The following is a 19,020-nucleotide window of genomic DNA, read 5'->3' as shown; positions in this document are numbered from 1 at the left end:
ACAAATGACTGAATAAGAAACAATCAATCTAGCTTAATTCTCTCCTAAAATTAGGAAACTAAATCATAAGGAAATATCCTAAATGATCTCTCCTTTTTTATTCCTAAATTAAAGTCCTAACTTTGGCATTATTTCAACAATTTCTTTCATACTATCTTTAATTGTCTCTTGTGTCTTGTCAACAGGATCCGGTACCTTCTTCTTGCAAGAATGTTGCGATTAATAAGACTCTTGATGCGCGTCAAACAGTACCGAGCCTTTATTGCCACATTCTTAAACCTCATACCAAGTTTGATGCCGTACCTCGGGACCATATTTTGTGTCCTCTGTATATATTGCTCTCTTGGCGTACAGGTACACCGAGTATTCTCCTGTTTTATGTTTAAATTGGACATAACTCCAAAGATTTCATGGCATCTTCAACTTCACCTGTGTGGTTGAATGGTTATCGCAGTATTAAGCTTTTAATTCTATGGCATGATGTCTTCTAGATAGTGTGTTATTCTTTTAAATAAATTGGGTTTTCACCTTTTTATTACTGTCATGGCATACTATTCATACGTCTATTTATTTATTTGTAGATCTTCGGTGGGATTGTGAACAATGGGAACTCCAATTTGGAAGGAACTGATCTTGAGGAGTCTGAGTATCCTTTTTCATTCATGGAACTCTTTTTGATAAACTGATGATAGTTTCAATTGAACCCCACAGATTCCAGATGGTCTTTATTTGATTATAGACCATGTTTGATAGAACCTTGGTGAACATCCAGTTCATATCAAACATAAACATTTTGCTTGCTAGGAACTGTATTTGCCTATGTTCATTGCTCCTGCAAGGTGTTTTATCTGTAGGCTAAATCTTCAGTTCTATGATTCAATTTTCTTGACGGAGTAAGCTATCTACTTTTCAATTTTAATGACTACCCAAATGGGATGGTGACACTTTTCAATCTGTTAGTCATGAACAACTGGCAAGTGTGGATGCAGGTATCAGTATCACTAGTCTATTATGATCTTTATGTTTTGGTTTTCTTTTTTTTGGCAACTGTTCTAACATGTTCTATGTTTTTTACTATTATTCTATGATATGTGTCTCCTTAGTAAACCAGCAGCAATCTCCCCATTTATTGTCTACAGCTGTAATTTTGCATGCATGATTATGAAATTTAATGTCCTTCAATATAAAATTGTCATGCCTTGTTCTGGACAGAGTAGGCATGGGCCTGGGTGGCAAGTTATCTTTGTGTTGGATTTATTCCCATTAATAGCACATTTAACCCAAACATGTTTATTCCACCTCTCCTATCCCCCAGCCCCAAACAATTTCCAATCTCTGGTAGAGGGAGTGGATTTGGATCAGAACTTACCAGCTCTATTTTCCATTTTTTGGGGGTGGGGGGTGGACGGGGTTTGTGGGGTGGGGGGGGTGCGGTTGGGGTGGGGGACGTGTGGGGAGGGTGTGGTGTTGTGGGGTGGGGAATTTCTGGCTATATTTGAACTTCAAGTTGTTTGCAAGATTATATTCCACATCAAGTGCCTTGGTAATTGCCTGGGAAATCTGCAAAGCCGCCCAACGTCTGAAATAACTCAATTGTTATTTTATTTTTTTGGTTATTTTTATGTACTTCACAATTAAACTTTTGTAGATTTAATTATTTTAAACTACATACTGAAATGAAATATTATGAAAGTTCCAATTCATCAAAAATAAAATCGATGTAGTGAAGGTCATATTGTTGTCATAATAAGCTCATATGATGATTCAGATTGCTTGACAAAAAAAGTTTCAGAAAGCATTTCTCCGTAAGAATGAAAAATAGAAACTTAGAAGGCAGAAGGCAAAGGAAAAAGGGCTCTGAAATTTAAAAGAAAAGGGGAGTAATTTAGCAGTTCGATTTTTTTAGAAGAATTGGGGAGGGAGGAAAAAGAAAGGGAGAGCAATGAATCTTCAAGATTTAGCAATTAGATTCTTTGATAAGAAATGGAGAGGAAAGAAGAGGAAGGGAGGAGATGAATCCAGAAAAGGATACTGTAACCAAAAAGGGGTCGATAATGGAACACTGCAACAGAGTATGGAAATCAGGGGGGGTTGTTGGTTTGGAAGGTTAAACCAAAATAAAAATAAATGTCACTGACCTGCTATATGACTGACTCCATAGATATCATCAATGCCCTTTGATATGTAACAGCATCGCATGACTTCCCTATTAGAAAAAATGACGACTTCAGTTCAACTAAAATCATAACCCACACCAAAATGAAAAAAGAAATATTGGGCAAATTAAAATATTTGTATTTATCAATATAGATTGTAATTACACAGTGACAACCTAATACTGAAGGACTGGTATTTTAGATTCCTGAAGACCAAAGATATTGTTATAAACCTCAGGACAGATTGCCAAGATTTGGATAACGATTATATATAAAAAACAAAACCTCTAGTTAAGAACTGCTCTTGAAACAAAATGAGATATAACTTCTATCAGTGAGTAGTGTGTAAAATAAATACATCATATCATCAACTTCCCTCGAAATCGGGAACTACTATGTTGGATTCAGCATAAGAACCAAGATATATTGTGCTTTAAAACGTTTACTAGCTTACTGTCATGTAGCATTGATTTTCACAAGTTCACTGTGCAGCAAATGAATGTCTAAAAAAATTTTGAACATGCTTACAGCACATGTGAGATTAGTAGGATGTTTAATCTGCCTTTTTGTATTGCCTTATTTATGCATTCTGATCCATAATCATTTAATTAGTTAAAGGTGAGCATTTTAATTGCTATACATGCCTGAGATCATTAATCCTTCACATTTGACCATTTCAGAGCTACAAGGATTTGACAGGAACATCGTGGACTCTCGTATACTTTATCAGCTATTACCTATTAACAGTATTACTGCTTTTGAATTTGGTAAATTTGCAATTAAACCTACTCTACTATTTCATCCTTTCATGTGATTTGTATTGCAGAAACACAATACTGAACTTGTTCGGATTATTTTTCTATTTTATATTCCTGTTGTTGGTATATTGAAGGGCATTGTAAAAATGCATGTTGTCACCAGGTTTAGAATCAAAATAATGACAGGAGAAACTAGCATGAAGAATAGAAGAGTTCATTGAGAAACAAGTTGATCAACCTCATCATATATTTATTTTCACTATAATGACCAGAACTACAAATTAACTGGGCACTCAGTAGCCTATTCTGGAAAGAAAGGAAAAGGAAAAGAAAAAGAAAGAAAGCACTGTGCACTCAACACTCACCCTCAAGTTAAAGGATAAATGTTTTAAGTTTCCAGGCTTCTACTCAAACTTGCTAAGCATATAACCGGTGGATGTGACAATCTACCAATCAGTATTCATCCAAGATTATATAGCAGTCAAAAGATTTTCTCAATTTGTGATGCTTATTTTATTTCATATCTTCAACTTCCTTGTGCAGTTTCCAGAACTAACAAAAGAACCTGAACTTGATCTGATTGCAGGTTGTAGCATTTGTTTTGGAGGCTTTCTTTGCTGAAATGGACCTTGAGAAGTCAGAAAATTGTGGAGAAGACGGCAAGGTTAGTGCCTGTTTTAGAAAATAAAAAATAGAACTTCATGCACAGGTTCTCATTGACAAGATAAACATGAGAAGAATCCAATTGTTTGTCATTATATTTGAAGTTTGTTCAAAATAATGCAACCAGGTTGTGAAGTCATCCTTCCACTATTCTGGAGGAGCATTTGCAATTTATCCATTTTAAGGAGAGAAAATTTAGGACTAATCTTGAAACTGGGCTGAGTTGTGAAGATTTTTCTTGAATGTATACTCTATAAACATACTGTAAGTGGTCCAGATTCTTTGATACGTCCGGGCCCTCAACCTAGCATTCTGCAATGGTTTTTGAATGTCAATGAGATCTGATATTATGCTGAACACCAAATTTTGGTTTCCCCCCTCCCATTGTTCATGGAATCTTGTTTCCAATTATTATAACTGTACGAGGTACTTTTTTCTTTTTGTCATTTTTATTACACGGAACTATACTTAGAACCTCCACATCCCCACTCCTAATCCCTTGCCGCCTGATCCCAATCACCCAGTTAAACGAGTCAAATCTTTGTCCAAGTGTCCATTTGATAATTGATACAAATGTACTTCCATCTGAATAGTCATAACTAATTAAATATTATTTACATTCTCGCTCCAGGAAGCAGGAGAAAAGCAGCGCAGATATACCCGGTATTCATCGCCAATAAATTGTTGCTTTTACAAGCTTTCATTGACAAGCATTCCATCTGTCAACAATAGTCAGTACTCATGATTATTTTTGCATAATGCAGTTCAAGAATACGGAGTCAGAGAGTGGATATCCTTCTCCACCACATGTTGAGTGCAGAGCTGAATCAAACGGAGTCCTGATCCATAGCTTTGCTTAATTTCCTATTCAGGTAAGTTATTTATCTCTCCCAATTTCTTTGTCATTTTCAAATTTTCTTGTCTAAGCAATTGATAGATTTAAAAGTTTCGGCAGCACTTTCTTACACATTAACATAAAATTAAACTGCAAGTGATCTCTCTCTCTCCTTTTTATGATATTTTTTCTCACTTCAAAATTAGAAAATAATTATGTTAAGCATGGTGATCCAATATTTCTATCACGATTAACTTCCAACTTCAAATCACTTTGGCCAATATGATTTATTGATCTGTGATCACTATTTCACATTCTGCAGGCTTTGAGATCATTATAGAACCTGAAAGAGATATTGAGAATCTTCACTTGCTTTAGGATTGGAAACTGGGAAGTGAAGGAGCTCCATTGTTGCTTCGGCAAGTGTGCTGTGTGTGGATGATCCAGGTTCGCCTTTCCCCTGTAACATAAAATGAGTGAATTTGAATGGTGCTCCATTCCATGGTCAAACACCTATTTGAAGGGAAACTTAAACAAAAAAATTTATTGGGTGCCTACTTCCCAAAATCTTGTCTCTCTTGTTGGTGAACCAAACTACTTTCTATTTATTCTTGTGTACTTGCTTAAAAATCTCATTTGTAAGATTGATAGTGGTTTTGCCTGGTTCCTTTACAAGCTTCTCTATATAAAGTAGAATTGGAAATCATTCTGTTTATTTACTTGAAACCACTCTATTAAAAAAGAGAGCAAAATTTGAATATTAAAGACACATGGGGAAGTTCTTTTGGAAATGGTATCATCTGGCCAGCTTCTTTGACAAGTATCTTGAATGCTCCCAATAATATATATAGTATCTTGTTGGAGAGTTCAGTTGAGAATCGTGAATTGCTCTGTATCTCTTCACTTTCGAAATACAAAGATGGGAATCATGGAAATATTCCTTTTGATCGAAAGGGTATTTTGAACACGACGAACTCAAACACAATGAAAATCTGTGAATGCTGTTGAAGTGTGAGCAGCACAAGAAGAGAACACAGAAGAGAGTGTAGAAACTAGAAACTTAACAAAAAGGGTCATATAAACCAGTAGAATTAGATCTTGCTTTCCTCTTCCTTCCTTTTTCTTTCTTTTCCCCTCAAATTGTAGTTAGAAAAAAGATGGGTTGAAAAAAATGGATGGGATGGGAAGAAAATAGACTAGGACTAGAGTTTGGGTGGGAGGAAAAAGATCTTGGTATATGAAGGACTTTATATGCCCATTCTTTTATTAAAACAAAATGATTATAAAAATGTATTAGTATTTAGGCACAAATAGAATCTCCTTTAACTTGAGTTGAAAGGGTCCCTGGTGTGCCTTTTTATTATTGTAACATTGCCAAGATCCTTTTTCTTATTCTTTCTTTTTTTTCTCCTAGTGGGTGGTAGGTTAAGTTTGTAAAAACAATGTTAATTACAGCTGCCCATCAAACTGCACAAAGTACTGGATTTGAAAGAATAGTTACGGGAGGCCAACTTCCATTACATAGTTTGTTTGGATAGGATATATATTAGGATATCATATTTTACTAGAAATGATATCCTTTAATAAGTTACGATATGAATATTCAATCCAATGAAACCAGATATCTTTCATGATGTCTCAAGATATTATATCTAATGAAATATGTTATAATTTTTAAATATATATATCATGCTAATATTTGTTAAAAAATATATAAAATTTCTCTTTCATATTTAGAAATTATTCAATCATTTAAATTTAGTAAATGATTGTTTATTTATTGACTAATAATATTCATGATAAAAAAATATAAAATTTATATATTTTATATTACATTCGTCAAATATATATATAATAAATATATTAATATTATTTTATACCATATTTTATAAATATTTTTTAGTTTTCTTAACTACAAATTTAATTTTTTAATCACAGTTTTTTTATTTCAAAATAAGTAATATAGAAAAATAATAAACTAATGATATATTTTATAAATATTTTTTTAGTTCTTTTTTTAACTACAAATTTAATTTTTTTAATCACAATTTTTTTGTTGCAAAATAAGGAATATAGAAAAAAAATTTAAAAAAAAAAAACCCACTAGATATATATACCCTATATCTGTTATCTCATATTTAAAATAAAAATAAAAATAAAAAATGAATAATATATCTATTTACTTATCCTATTTCATATTCAATTAATAGAATATGTAAATAACAACTTATTTATTTTCTGTCATTCACAAAACATGAAATAAGATATAGTATACCCTTATGCTACATCGGTATATCCAATCATAGTAGCTAAACAAATGCAAAACAAGGAGCTTCAAAATGACTATTACGTATAATGATCTTAAATATTGATTTTCAGTTGATCCAAGTTTGCACTCAAGAGTCATCAGTTGTAGTTTATTTTAGGAAGGAGGGCACATGCCATCAATGTCCATTAGTAAATAAATGGAATTTGTCCCATGTGGGTAGCTATGTCATCAATGTCAATTTTGTAAATAAATATATGGAAGAAAGTAAGATATGAAGAGATTAGCATCTACTTTCAAAGAGCTAAACTGAGTTGATTTCTTCCTCAGTTTTTTGATATTTATGGCTGGAGGCTAGTGCCTAGAAAAGCCAACATAGAGAACCTCATCTCTGAGCTTGTGGACAAAGCATCTCTCAGTCAGTTGGCCTTTTTTTAAACTTGCTGAGTCAGTTGTTGGCCTTATTTAAAAGTTGCAGTAATAGGCACAGAACAAGCTGTGAGGAGGAGAGAGATGAGGAGCATGAAAGGAGAAGTTGTTCTCAACATCCCTGCAGAGAAGGCATGGGAAATGTACAGAGATAATGAGATTATCAGCAAAATAAATCCAGAAATGCTTGCTGCTGCTCAATACATCCAGGGAGACGGCAGCCCTGGAAGTCTCAGGCTGTTCAAGCTTGGCCCTGGTAAGACTCACCTCTAGATCTCTTTAACACACACACAGTTTGTATTGGTAAGTTCATGTGTAGCAGAGATATGAATGAAGAAAACAATCAGACACCGATATCAATTTTTCAAAACATGGAGATTTCATGAAGATTTCTCAAAATAAGAACTATTGATAGAGATTTCTATGTCAATAAATATTCAATTACCATCCATGGAAAATATTCATGTGAGTATAAGTGTATGACTGCATGCAGCTGTGCGCGGTTATGTGAACGAATCAACTGAGAAGATAGAGAAGGTCGAGAAGGGCCGTTCTGTGTCATACAGTGTCATCAGAGGTTGCCTGAAGAACATGTATGATCCATATAGGGTAACCTTCTCATTCACTCCAATGAAAGGTGAAGAAAAAGATAAGTGTATAGCTGAATGGAAGGCAGAATTTGAGATGCTGACTCCAGAAACGCCTATGCCAGAAAAAGCTAGGGATGCAGCACTTGGATTCCTCAAGTCATTTGAAAAGTTTGAGCCAAGTTGCTAAGTTAACTATGAATAAGTCATATGCAGTATAAGATGTAATGATGTGTGTTCCCCTACCAACTTTGTATAAACTCCAAATATAGACTTAATCCTAGATTTCAGATAACAATCTATCCATGCGGGGCAGTGTATGCATACATATCCTCCATGTGTCCATGCCCTAGTCTAGCAACTACAATCAATATATGCCAAGTTTTTTAATTGGTGCCATGGTTCAGTTGGCTAGGGTTCTAAATTTGTTTTTGGGCAAAAATTGGAAATTTTCTGACAATTTTCCAAAAAATGCATTTCATAATTGTAGGTTTTTATTTCTATAATCTGGTGAAATTTATTCTCTCTTCGGAAAAGTATACATCGCGTATATTTTCTACGGCCAAAATAATTTACAAAAATGGAAATCCAAAACCTTGTCCTTGGTTGTTGATAAGAAATAACCAAATAGTTCCAGCACCTCATCAGACAATCCAATTGACTCAATGCAAGTATGCGAGAAAGATAATGTCTAATAAAATGTTTAGGATCATATAATGTTAAGAGTGACAAGCCTTGCATAGGACAATGATAGACAATCCAACCATCCAATTGACTTGATGCAACTATGTGAGAATGATGAGCTTTGCATAGGGCAATGATATTGGTAGATATACTTACAAATATGATTCAGGAAGAGAAGATTTGGAAAAAGAAAAAGTAAGACAACTATATCCCAAGTAATTACAGGATTCACAAGTCCGTTGGCCAAAAACAGCAATTAAGCTATGGCCAGTAGAAACTTTTTTCACCATCCCTGGAACAGCCGCTATATCTACATTCTACACCCAATCTAGGGTTTCAAAGACAACATATTGACTGAAAACCAGTAGACCTCCATCCAACTAATTCCATCAAGCTAGGGTTTCAAAGACAACATATAGACTGAAAACCAGTAGACCTTGATCCAACTAATTCCATCAAAAACAGCAATTAAAAAGAGGTGCTTCGAAGGCATAACCTGCCGTATGTTAGCCCAGAAATTGGCCTTTTAGGAGGTTACTGCTTGTGACAACAGCTCTGTTACTCTATGCTGAAACCTGAAACTGCTCACAGTCCTTTGATCCATTTTTGATAAAGTTTGTAACAAGGGTCTTCATCATCTTACCTACTGCTTCCTTAAATTCATGGGAGGTACTCATTTCATGTTCATTAACATCCTGAGTTCCTTCTTTGACCATAGAGCCTACCTGAGAGCCCTCCTTGTATGCTTTACATGCTACCAGAATGTCATGCGCTCGCTGGCGGAAATGACCAACAACAAAGTCCTCAAAATGCTGCACTCAAACTCAACTGGTTAAATCCTAATGAATCGAAGCTAGGGTACAAAATTAGATCACCAAATTTAAAAAATTTTACATTCCACCATTTACTCATGCAGAGCCAAAAATAAATAAATAAATGTATCAAATAATAGAAGTATAAAAGAACAGCAGTTTCCAACATTTGTCACATTTCCATGAACAGAGCTGCTTCTAAAGGTTCAGAAAAGAGAAGAAGAATTTCAACAACTTCTGCACTTGAAAAATTGTAGGCACCTATTGAAGAGTTTCCTTATCATTTTATAAGGTCCTCCCACAACAACCTTCATTATACCAGTTATTGCAATAGGAAACAGGGCTCTAGTTCCACTATAGTATCTCCCCAACTTCAGCTGGTTTGAAAAATAGTTTAAAGACAAAAAGAAGTGCACTTCTTCACTAAGTCTATTCCCCACACAAATTCCGTGCAGCTAATAGAATTGAGGTTATTGGTTTTTCCTCACAATATTGGAATCTTAATATAGTGTAAACTCAGCATTATTTTACCTAAGGAGAATAAGTCATCTAACTATTTAAAGTGATTTCCAAGCCAGACAATGATTGTAGTATCAATGATATTGAGTGCAACAATGAAAATATCGATGTCCATCCATTGAAATGTGTTCAGGAAGTTCAACCTGATCGCTTATAAACGAGAGTTTATTTTCCTTGTACAATTCCTCAGTAGCCAAAAGGGCCAAAACTATTCATGTATATCACAGTATGGATTGATATCCCAACATTTATTGCTATTTAAGTAAATCAGTGAAAGAGAAAGAAAAGAAAACAGATAGAGAAAGTAAGCATCATGCAAGTAATAATTCAATAAAACAGGATTTGTGGTTAGTGTTGCATTATTCAGTTCAGTGTGGCAATTTTGTTACATTTTGAGTCTTGCATGATTTCTGAAATTTGCTATCGTTCTTTCTTTTATGTTTATTTCTCTGAATGTGATCCATAATGTTCTGGACCAAAACAAGCTCTGGCTTGCCTTCTGAAACACAAAACTGGGGGTTGACAAGCCTGATGACAGACCTGAAATGTCACTGGCTTGATAATCTGTGAGCTTTGGTTTGAGTTTAATTAGGCATACTAATTAGAAATGCTTAAAGCTTAAGCTAATGCACTTTATATCTTTTTTCAATGCAATTCTACAGGAGCAAATGTATCCTTGAATGATTTTTATTTTATAGAAATCTTTCACTGGTTTCTTACTTTCCATAAAGAGGTCAGACAGCAAAATTTGGGTTTATTATTTTTTCTTTCCTTTTTTATTGTTTAGAAAGTTGAAGTACGCTGGGCATGAACGAGCTTTGCTGAACATCAAGCTTGACTCTGGTAGGACTAGGCCAACAGGCTACAGATTCAACAGATGTAGCTCATATCTAGCTGAGTTAGCTCGGCTCATTAACAGTGCAGATATTAAGTTCTATTGTAACCATTTATCATAATATCCAGTCAAACATTAAGCAAATGGATTTTATAGCAACTTGACAATACAAACTTCATGCAAAGGAAGAATGGAAGATTGCTGACAGAGATGGTATTTGCAATATACCTTTGGGGGCCTCCTAATCGTATACACCATTGTCTTCAAGGACAGAATAAACACATCCTCATTATACTGCTTGGATCTCCTCTCCCCATCTTCCCCAACATACATATTTTCATACCCAGGCTCATTAAAAAAGGGCTTTGCATTCAGAATCAGACCTTGTATAGAGACCAAAACTTGTAACATGGTTGATTTCCCTGGAATCCACATTTCTGTCTTTTTACCATTCCAAGTATTTAGAAGGCTGAGGCAAACTTTCCCACAATCATATAAGTTTGGGTTTAGTCGAAGACCACCAGAATAGTAGTAAACCATCTAGACAATCAAGGCACAAATTAATTTGTATTATTTTCAAAGGAAGACATCATAATAATGAAACAAGAACACTGCCTAAAAAATATACCGGTGGTACGCTAGGATAGTTAGGAGGGAAGAGAACATCAAAGACAAAAAGACCATCATGGTAGGGAGTGCCTGCTGGTCCAACAATGACAGCCCTCAAAAGATCCATCCTTGCCTCATAAACTCTTACAAAAATTGTTTCTGTGGAAGTAAAAATCATATGAGCGATCAGGGAGATGAGTCAACTAAACATATAGATGTCTTATGATAATCCAAATGAAGATCAATTTCTAATACAAGCATGATGAAGATGAAGATCAGTTTATTAAAAAAAAAAAAAGCATTATACTGGTTTAGAGAATTTTTTATAGATAAAAATACCATTATTGACAACTTTTTTTTATATAGGTGAAGGAAGGTATGCATAAATTAGTGAAAAAACAAGGAACACCAACATACATAGGACGTATACAAGGAGCACCTAAAGCAAGCCCTAAAAAAAGGAGCACAAAAAACACCATGGCACTCAACAACACCCATCCACTCTACAAAATCAAACAAAGGCATTGAGCCTTCCCTTAAGTACACGCTAACCTAGGAAGAGAGATTACAAAGAAACGAGCGTTTTAACAATTGGTCATTATGTTCCTTATCCTCAAAGGCTCTTTGATTATGTTCCCTCCAAATAGAAAACAAAGTTGTCTCTCAGTACCTCATATTGGAATTGGGTGAGACACATAATATATTAGTTAAAAAGCTTAAAAAATTATTAAAAATTCATGACAATTCTCAAAAGGACAAAACACAATTAACTAGGCACAAGAAATTGATAAAATAAATGCCTTTCACATTTAACAATTACTAAAAAGTTACAACACACATGCGAATATAAGCTTAATTAGAATATGAACAATTATCATACTTTTATTTATTTTTTTATTTTAAGTGTAAGTGTATTAGAGAGAATAAGAAGGATACACAATGTATACAAAGCAACCAAAAGGCCAAAAATAGGCATGGGAACACAAAAACCAGAAACCGTACCCTACAAAGAGCCTAACTAGTCCACAAATTCTAACAATGACAAAGAATTGTCCCCAATATACAATCTTACCCACTCCCAAAAAAGGTTTAAGAAAGAACTTTTAATTGTTTAATTCAAGTTGTCACAATTAGTGAAGGCTTGCATATTTCTCTCCCTTCATATGGTCCAAATCACACATAATGGAGCAACCTTTTAAGCCTTTTTTCCTTTTTTTTCAAACAAAAGATTTGCGCCAGCTTAAGAGAAACCCCCAAATTAAAGAGTACATTATTCACCGTACACCGAACAGAGCAAAAATCAATTGCTACAAAACACATGCTTCCGTGCAATGAAGAAGAATATGATCACCCGTTTCTTTTTCTTCTTTGCACATGTAACATCTATTAGGAATCCTCCAACCCCTCCTGAGTTAAACCAAGGTCAAAATTCTAGCCTAGGTTGGTTCCCAAGTAAGGAAGCTAACTCTCTCACTGGGACCAGGAGTTTCGTACTATGTCATGAGGGAAAGGCTTCGCTCCCCCCACTAGCCAAAGAAGAGTAGAAGGATTTAACATATACCATTCTTTAACGCAAACCACATCATAGTATCCTCAAAGCCTGAACTAATGGATTGGTCATATAAGCTCCCAAAAAATACATCAACCTCTTCTAGCTCTCAATCATGCAACTATCTAACAAAATTTGGGCTTCAATTATCACTATCCCAGACGTCAACCACCCAAGCATCTTTTGAAGAGGCTATAGAATATAGAATAAAAAACAAGTCCCTCAAAGGTGTGTCCCCACACTACTCATCTATCCAAAACTTTACCCTGTTGTTAAAGCCAACCTTGAGACCTATTCTATCCTTGAGTGTCTCTCAACCACCTCTGATTACCTTCCACACACCCACTCCATACCCCTGTCTCACTTCTTTAGTGCACCACCCGCCTTCCTTCAGCCTATACTTTCCTACATTTACCCATTTCCAAAGAGGGTTCCTTTCACACATAAAGCACCAAAACCATTTTCCCAAAGAAGGTTCCTTTTATTAATATATAATTATCATGTTCTTAATTTATCATATATCTTGGTATTTTATATATAATAATTAAATTATTACAAATTAGGAATACATCTTCCAAAATTCTCAATTTGTCATTTTTTAATTCATTGTAAATATCTCTACATATTTAAATTCTTAAATAAATTACCATATATTAGAAATACAAAAATAAACATATTAGGAATTTTAATATATTTAATTCATTTCATAAAAGGAATACAACAATAAAACATTAAAAATATATGTTGACCGTCCTGAATCTATTCCCAGTTTCTCAATTTCCTAAAACCAAATTGCCAAATCAATGCTAAACCAAGCAATGCTAAGAAAACCATCATTGATCACCCACCACCAACAAGAAACTCATCGCCCATCACCAACAAAGAAAGACAATTTTGGGTTGCCAACTTTCAACCAAGGATTAATGACAATTGTCAAGTACTAACAATTGAGGAAGAGGTCACCACCATCAAAGTTGGAGATTCCTTAGCCAATCATAGTGCTACCAGTCGCCACCAAAGTCCAACAACAAAGAAGAATATTTCAATTATTTTTTGGGTTTGCAGCTATGGATTTTTGTGGGTTGGAAACCAAGGATCCAAGTCGACTTGGAGTAGTTTCGAAGCAGCTGATGCAATCAAGGCGTCTCAAGAACTTGGCCGAGTTAAACAAGTTATACCAATTTACCAAGTCAATGCAAAAACATGTATCCGGTATCGGACTCGTCACAATCTTTGCGGATGTGGATATATCTCAGCTAAGTCATACCAGTCTCAGCCAATATTCTGTTTTTAAAGTTCATCAAAATTATTCTGAGAATGCCTTGATTTCTAATTAGCTTGAAAATTAAAAACAATGACCCTACCCATCAAACATAGTTTAGAATTGATTGGCCCTTAAAATGTTTCAAAATGGGCTAAGGTGAACTACACAGATTGAAAAAAAACGGCTGGATTTTCTTGTCTTGGTGGAATCCCACCTTGATGGGTCGAGACTTAAAAAATTGGCATTCAACCTATTGAGGTCGTTTGGCAGGACAGCCATGTTTGGGTAGCTTCTTTTGTTCAGAACTCTCCTTAAAGAACCCAGCTTGTTTAGAAACAGTTGTATTATAAATTCATATGTTTAGAGCTATTGAAAATCATCCTTTTAAAGCTCTTAAAATCCCATATTTACAAGATAGAAAAACCATATTTTTCTTCAAAAATCCATTTTATTGAGAGAGCACATTTGAGGGATTTTTGAAAACCATTAAACCTTCTGGATTCATTTGTTTATATACGTCTGTGAGAAGTGTGATTGCAAGCAGCAGCCATGGAGGGACATAGAGCTCATGAGGAGCAAAAAGTGTGAGAGGTTCCAGACACACCCAGTATAATTTGTTTGTGGCATTCAAACAAGCAGCGATCCACTACTACTGAAGCAATCTAGTAGAGACTGTGCTGTTTCATATTAGGTTTGAATCAAAGATAAGCTAGTGACAGGTCCAAGGAGTCTTCCAAAAGCCTAAAAGCAAGAGGTATTTGTCTCTATTGTCAGGATTTCCAATTATATATTGGTGTCCATATTTTCTCTACATGTTCTTTTATTTTCTTGCAAAATAACATTCTAATTAATTTAATTTAATTGCCCTTATAGATCACATTTGGAAAGTATTATGAAAATAAACATGAATTGACCCAATTAATTAAGGGATGTCATATCCATTCCAGAGGCACATCAAAGAAATTAATCAAAAATTAAAAATAAAAAAATAAAAGGACCAAAAAATCATTATTTTGAACCTCTTCAAGCAACAACCACCCCCCCCCCCCCCCCCCCCCCCCACACCCGGTCCTGCATGCTGCCAAAAAGCAGTTTCATACTAGTTCTTCACTAACATTAACTTGAAATAGATTACTACACCACTAATGTTCCCATAACTTCAATCTTTCCACACTTAATGTTGTGATGAAAAGCAATTCTAAATTGAATCAAATAAATAAAAAGAAAAGCTTGACCAGCAACCAACCTGGTAAGTCCCTCTCTAGAATCTTCCACTCTTCCTGAATTTTCTTTGCCCAATTCTTGGGTGGCTGTGAGAAAGAGAGGTAGATCAGGTTATGTAGCTGCGCAGATAATGTACATAAGAATGCACAAAGGATGCAAAACATGAGATACATCTTTAAGGAACTAAAATCACCTGCTCTCCTACAAAGCCCATTCGGCTAAAGTGGTGATCTGAAAAATCTTCAACAGTATCAAATTGTTTAAAGAAAAGATATTTTCCCAGCACGTCATCTTGGTTGCCATCCCCAGACTGTGCAGGGACTGTTGAACTGCTTGTAGCAGCTGTCTTTGTTTCCTTTTCACCAGGATCTGAAAACGATCCTACACGAGCACATTGCCCTTGCAAACTTGGAGTAGGAGAAGTGTCCACAACAGCTGGCATTTTTTCACTCGGAGTAGGGTCTTTCAACCAAGGAACTGATGCCTCTACTCCAGGAGGTATATCTACATTATCAAATTGGGCTTGCAGTTTTAAATAATCATCATCATACAAAAAATCATCATTGTCATCATAACCAGAAACATCATCGTCGTCGTCGTCATCAATAGCATCATCATCATGATAGGACAAATCAGAATTGAAACCATTGATATTGATTAAGTCACTTGATCCTGATGCAAAGCTCTTAAGAGGATCAGGACTGTCCTCTGATCCTGCTTCACTGGTAGGATTTCGAACATCATTGGCCAAAGCAACCTGGAGAAGAAGAATAAAGTAACAACCATGTAATGGCACAAGTAACTTTGAAGAAGGACAATCTACCACCAGCTAGGTTATTTCTCATTCATATACCTGAGCTTGGTTTTGCCATGTCTCATCACAATCTATTTTTGATTTCCCCTTGTTCCCACCCGTCACAACTTTCTCCTCAGTAATAGATAACCCAGTTGGACCTTCATCTCTTTCAATGTGGATTCCATCAGAGAGAACCACCTAAACAAATAAAGAGACTGCTTCCTTAGCATGTAGAATATTATGTTCAAAAAAGAATTTCTGTATCAAAGAGAGAGAGATATTAAATTCTGTAATACTAATACAACAAATCCAACCCAACTGAATTCAAAAACAAAAAAACAGTACAGCACTTGGTGGTATTAACATTTTACTCTTCTACAATACAATAATGTCCATATACTAGACTCCCCATTTTCGTCTCCTGCAGTTCAAAGGAAACCAAACAGAACAAAACACAAAATACAAAAATTAAAAAATAAATAAATAAATAAATTGCATGCCCATTAATTCGAATTAACAGAGCAAATTCTGAACAAACATCAAAACCCTCACAACTCAAACATTTAAGCATTGAAAATCAAAATTGATCATCCGAATGACCCAATTTACCAACTTAAAATTCTCATGAATTAGTCATAGGAAACCACACCAAACCCACTAATCAATCAACCAAAACCGACAAAATAAACCCTCGAACCCAGAAAAAGATCAAGGGTTTTGTTCACTCCTCGATTGCCAAAAAAAAAAAAAACACACACACACACGCAAAACAATACCTCATTCTGTTTGTGCTTCTTGGAGATCGAACTCTGCGAAGACTGTGATGCGTAATCATCACCCATGATCGAAGAAAAACGGCTTCGATTAATCGTCCTCTTGAAAATTTCAGGTGTAGAAACTAGTAGGACTGATCACGGTCTTGAACATTACCCAATTCTTCTCTGAAGCTTCCAACGGATTTCTGGGAAGCGTGAAATAGAAAGAGGGGAGAGATTTCAAGAGAGAGAAAGTTGCTGAGAGTGTGCGTCCAGACTCCAGAGAGAGAAAGTGTAAAAGTTTCCTTTAGAGAGAGAAACAAACCTAGTGAGAGAAAGAGCTCAATTCGCGCCTTGACAGGAAAGTTCTCTATCGTACGCTGAGAGGAAAGGATACCGATTATACGAAACGGTCAGGTACACCGTGGAACCACTACGTGGCGTAAGAAAAGTCCATTGATGGAAAAGTACCGTGCTTATTATTTCATGATACGGTGGAACTCAGAGCATTGGATTGCGACTTGACGGAGGCTGATTGGGTGTATCGTGAAATACCGAAACTAACCCTGTCCTTTTTCCCTCAGCACGTCTCCATGCCAATGCGGGTCCCACATCTGACCATCATATCGCAGCCGTCGATTCTTTTGACTTTTTTTGTGCTGTGAGAAATTCTCCCTTTTTGGATGGATAACGATTGCTTCACTTTGGGACTCCCCTTTCCATTTCTTAAATTTTGCGTTTATTTTGATTTATTAGTTTTAAATTAATAAATTTCAATAATAATTTTTTATTTACGAATAATTCAAATAAAATCCCCTTTTTTTTCAACCGCCATAGATTTTGTAACTATTATTATTATTATTAAAAATTTTAGGGTATATTTTTAATAGTGTATTATCCAAATATTTAGTATTAAGAATAATTAAATATAAGTCAAATATAAGATATAGAGTGGCCATTAGTTTAAGAAATAAAATCTTTCTTAATACTCCAACAGTTAATAATAATTTTATCCTTAATATATTATTAATTAATAATTTTGAAGTTCAATTTATTCTTTTTTATTATTATCTTTTTGCTTAAATTTTTTTAACATTAATGGGGTGTTTGGTACAAGGGGAATGAAAACAAATATGATGTTTCCATTTCTATTTTTTGATGAATGGAAATTAATTTGGTAATTTCATTTTTAGTGTTTTTATGAATGAATTCGAGATTAAAATGATTATTTGTTTTTATTTTAATGTTTGGTAATAAAATTAATGAAAATGAATAAATAAATAAATAAATTGACAATAATATCCTCACACATGCTTTAAATTTTTTTTTTTTTTAAATTAAATTTTGAAAGTTTTTATATTACTAAATAATATGAGTAAAAATAATAGGCGTATTGTATGATGAAGAGATAGAGCTTGATGAATGAAATTCAATGGTAAAATAGTAATTTTGGACTATTTTATATTTTCTTATTAGATGAATTAATCAAAATATGATAATACTATGATAAATTGAAATCTCACTAATAAATGAAATTTGATTTATACCACAATCATTTTTTATTTTATTCATATTTTCATAAAATTTATCCAAACATGAAAGTAAAGAAGAGAATGAATGAGATGTTTATTCCTCGTCCTCATTCTCATGTACTAAATTTTGTTCACTTTCTTTCATCACTAAGGTTTTCTTAAATTTAATATATTTTAAAATTTTTATTTTTGTAAAATGGTATAATGAGTTCTATAAATTGTTAGAATCATGTATATAACTTTTATTAAATTGTATATTATTCCTATTCCGATATCTCAAATTGGAATCGAAAAAAAAAAAAACTTTTTAGCATACAAGCTTTTATATTTTAAATAAGAGTTTTATTTGATAAAAAATAGTGTATTACCTTGTTTTTTTACATCCATATTTCTTTAAAAATCTCTTTTTGTATTTTTAATAACATTATTAAGTTTTAATTAAAGAATATTTATAATATTCATTTATCCATCATATTTATGAGTATTAAATGAAAGGTAATTTGAAACACTTCTCGTTCTTTGTATAAGAACCATCCTCGAGAAAGAAATAATTTTTATATTATTTTTCTCATTCTCTCATGTCTCTTTTATAGCTTCTCATTTTATAATATGCTATCAATACGGATTGCCGTAAAAGTAATTTTTTTTATCTTAAACTCAGGGTTGCTTATATATAATAAATTTTGCGTATTTATATTAGTATTGATTTTGTTCATTTAAATTACGTTATATATTTTTCAGATGCTA

The 19,020-nt window shown here is 34.1% G+C and overlaps 3 protein-coding genes across 6 annotated transcripts in view; 2 read left to right on the top strand and 1 right to left on the bottom strand.

Moving 5' to 3' along the window:
- TPC1 (two pore channel 1) overlaps positions 1-5,118 on the top strand; it is a 122,420-nt gene extending 117,302 nt beyond the window's left edge. For 3 of the 4 annotated variants that reach the window (XM_010658654.3, XM_059740889.1, XM_010658655.3), the window contains exons 17-24: positions 186-354; positions 582-646; positions 899-989; positions 2,837-2,923; positions 3,501-3,578; positions 4,209-4,240; positions 4,342-4,449; positions 4,735-5,118. In XM_010658654.3, the coding sequence (XP_010656956.1) occupies positions 186-354; positions 582-646; positions 899-989; positions 2,837-2,923; positions 3,501-3,578; positions 4,209-4,240; positions 4,342-4,420 (601 nt within the window). In that variant the 3' untranslated portion in view covers positions 4,421-4,449; positions 4,735-5,118. 4 annotated transcript variants of the gene reach the window in all.
- Positions 5,119-6,834: 1,716 nt separating this feature from the next.
- LOC100248923 (major strawberry allergen Fra a 1-E) lies at positions 6,835-8,093 on the top strand. The gene is made up of 2 exons (XM_002273610.4): positions 6,835-7,363; positions 7,601-8,093. Exons 1-2 carry the CDS (start codon positions 7,192-7,194, stop codon positions 7,882-7,884), a joined length of 456 nt encoding a protein of 151 aa, XP_002273646.1. The 5' UTR covers positions 6,835-7,191; the 3' UTR covers positions 7,885-8,093.
- Positions 8,094-8,484: 391 nt separating this feature from the next.
- On the bottom strand, positions 8,485-17,113 carry LOC100264294 (putative ubiquitin-conjugating enzyme E2 38). Its single transcript, XM_002274087.5, has 7 exons — positions 16,763-17,113; positions 16,044-16,184; positions 15,384-15,947; positions 15,213-15,276; positions 11,173-11,312; positions 10,773-11,084; positions 8,485-9,190 (listed from the first exon to the last, which is right to left on the bottom strand). The coding sequence occupies exons 1-7, from the start codon at positions 16,826-16,828 to the stop codon at positions 8,942-8,944; spliced, it is 1,536 nt and encodes a 511-aa protein (XP_002274123.2). The 5' UTR covers positions 16,829-17,113; the 3' UTR covers positions 8,485-8,941.
- Positions 17,114-19,020: the final 1,907 nt, after the last annotated feature.

This window comes from Vitis vinifera, chromosome 12, assembly GCF_030704535.1.
Source record: "Vitis vinifera cultivar Pinot Noir 40024 chromosome 12, ASM3070453v1".
NCBI classification, from domain to species: domain Eukaryota; kingdom Viridiplantae; phylum Streptophyta; class Magnoliopsida; order Vitales; family Vitaceae; genus Vitis; species Vitis vinifera.
Note: the sequence above shows the minus strand (reverse complement) of the source record. Positions and strands in the feature narration are given on the sequence as shown.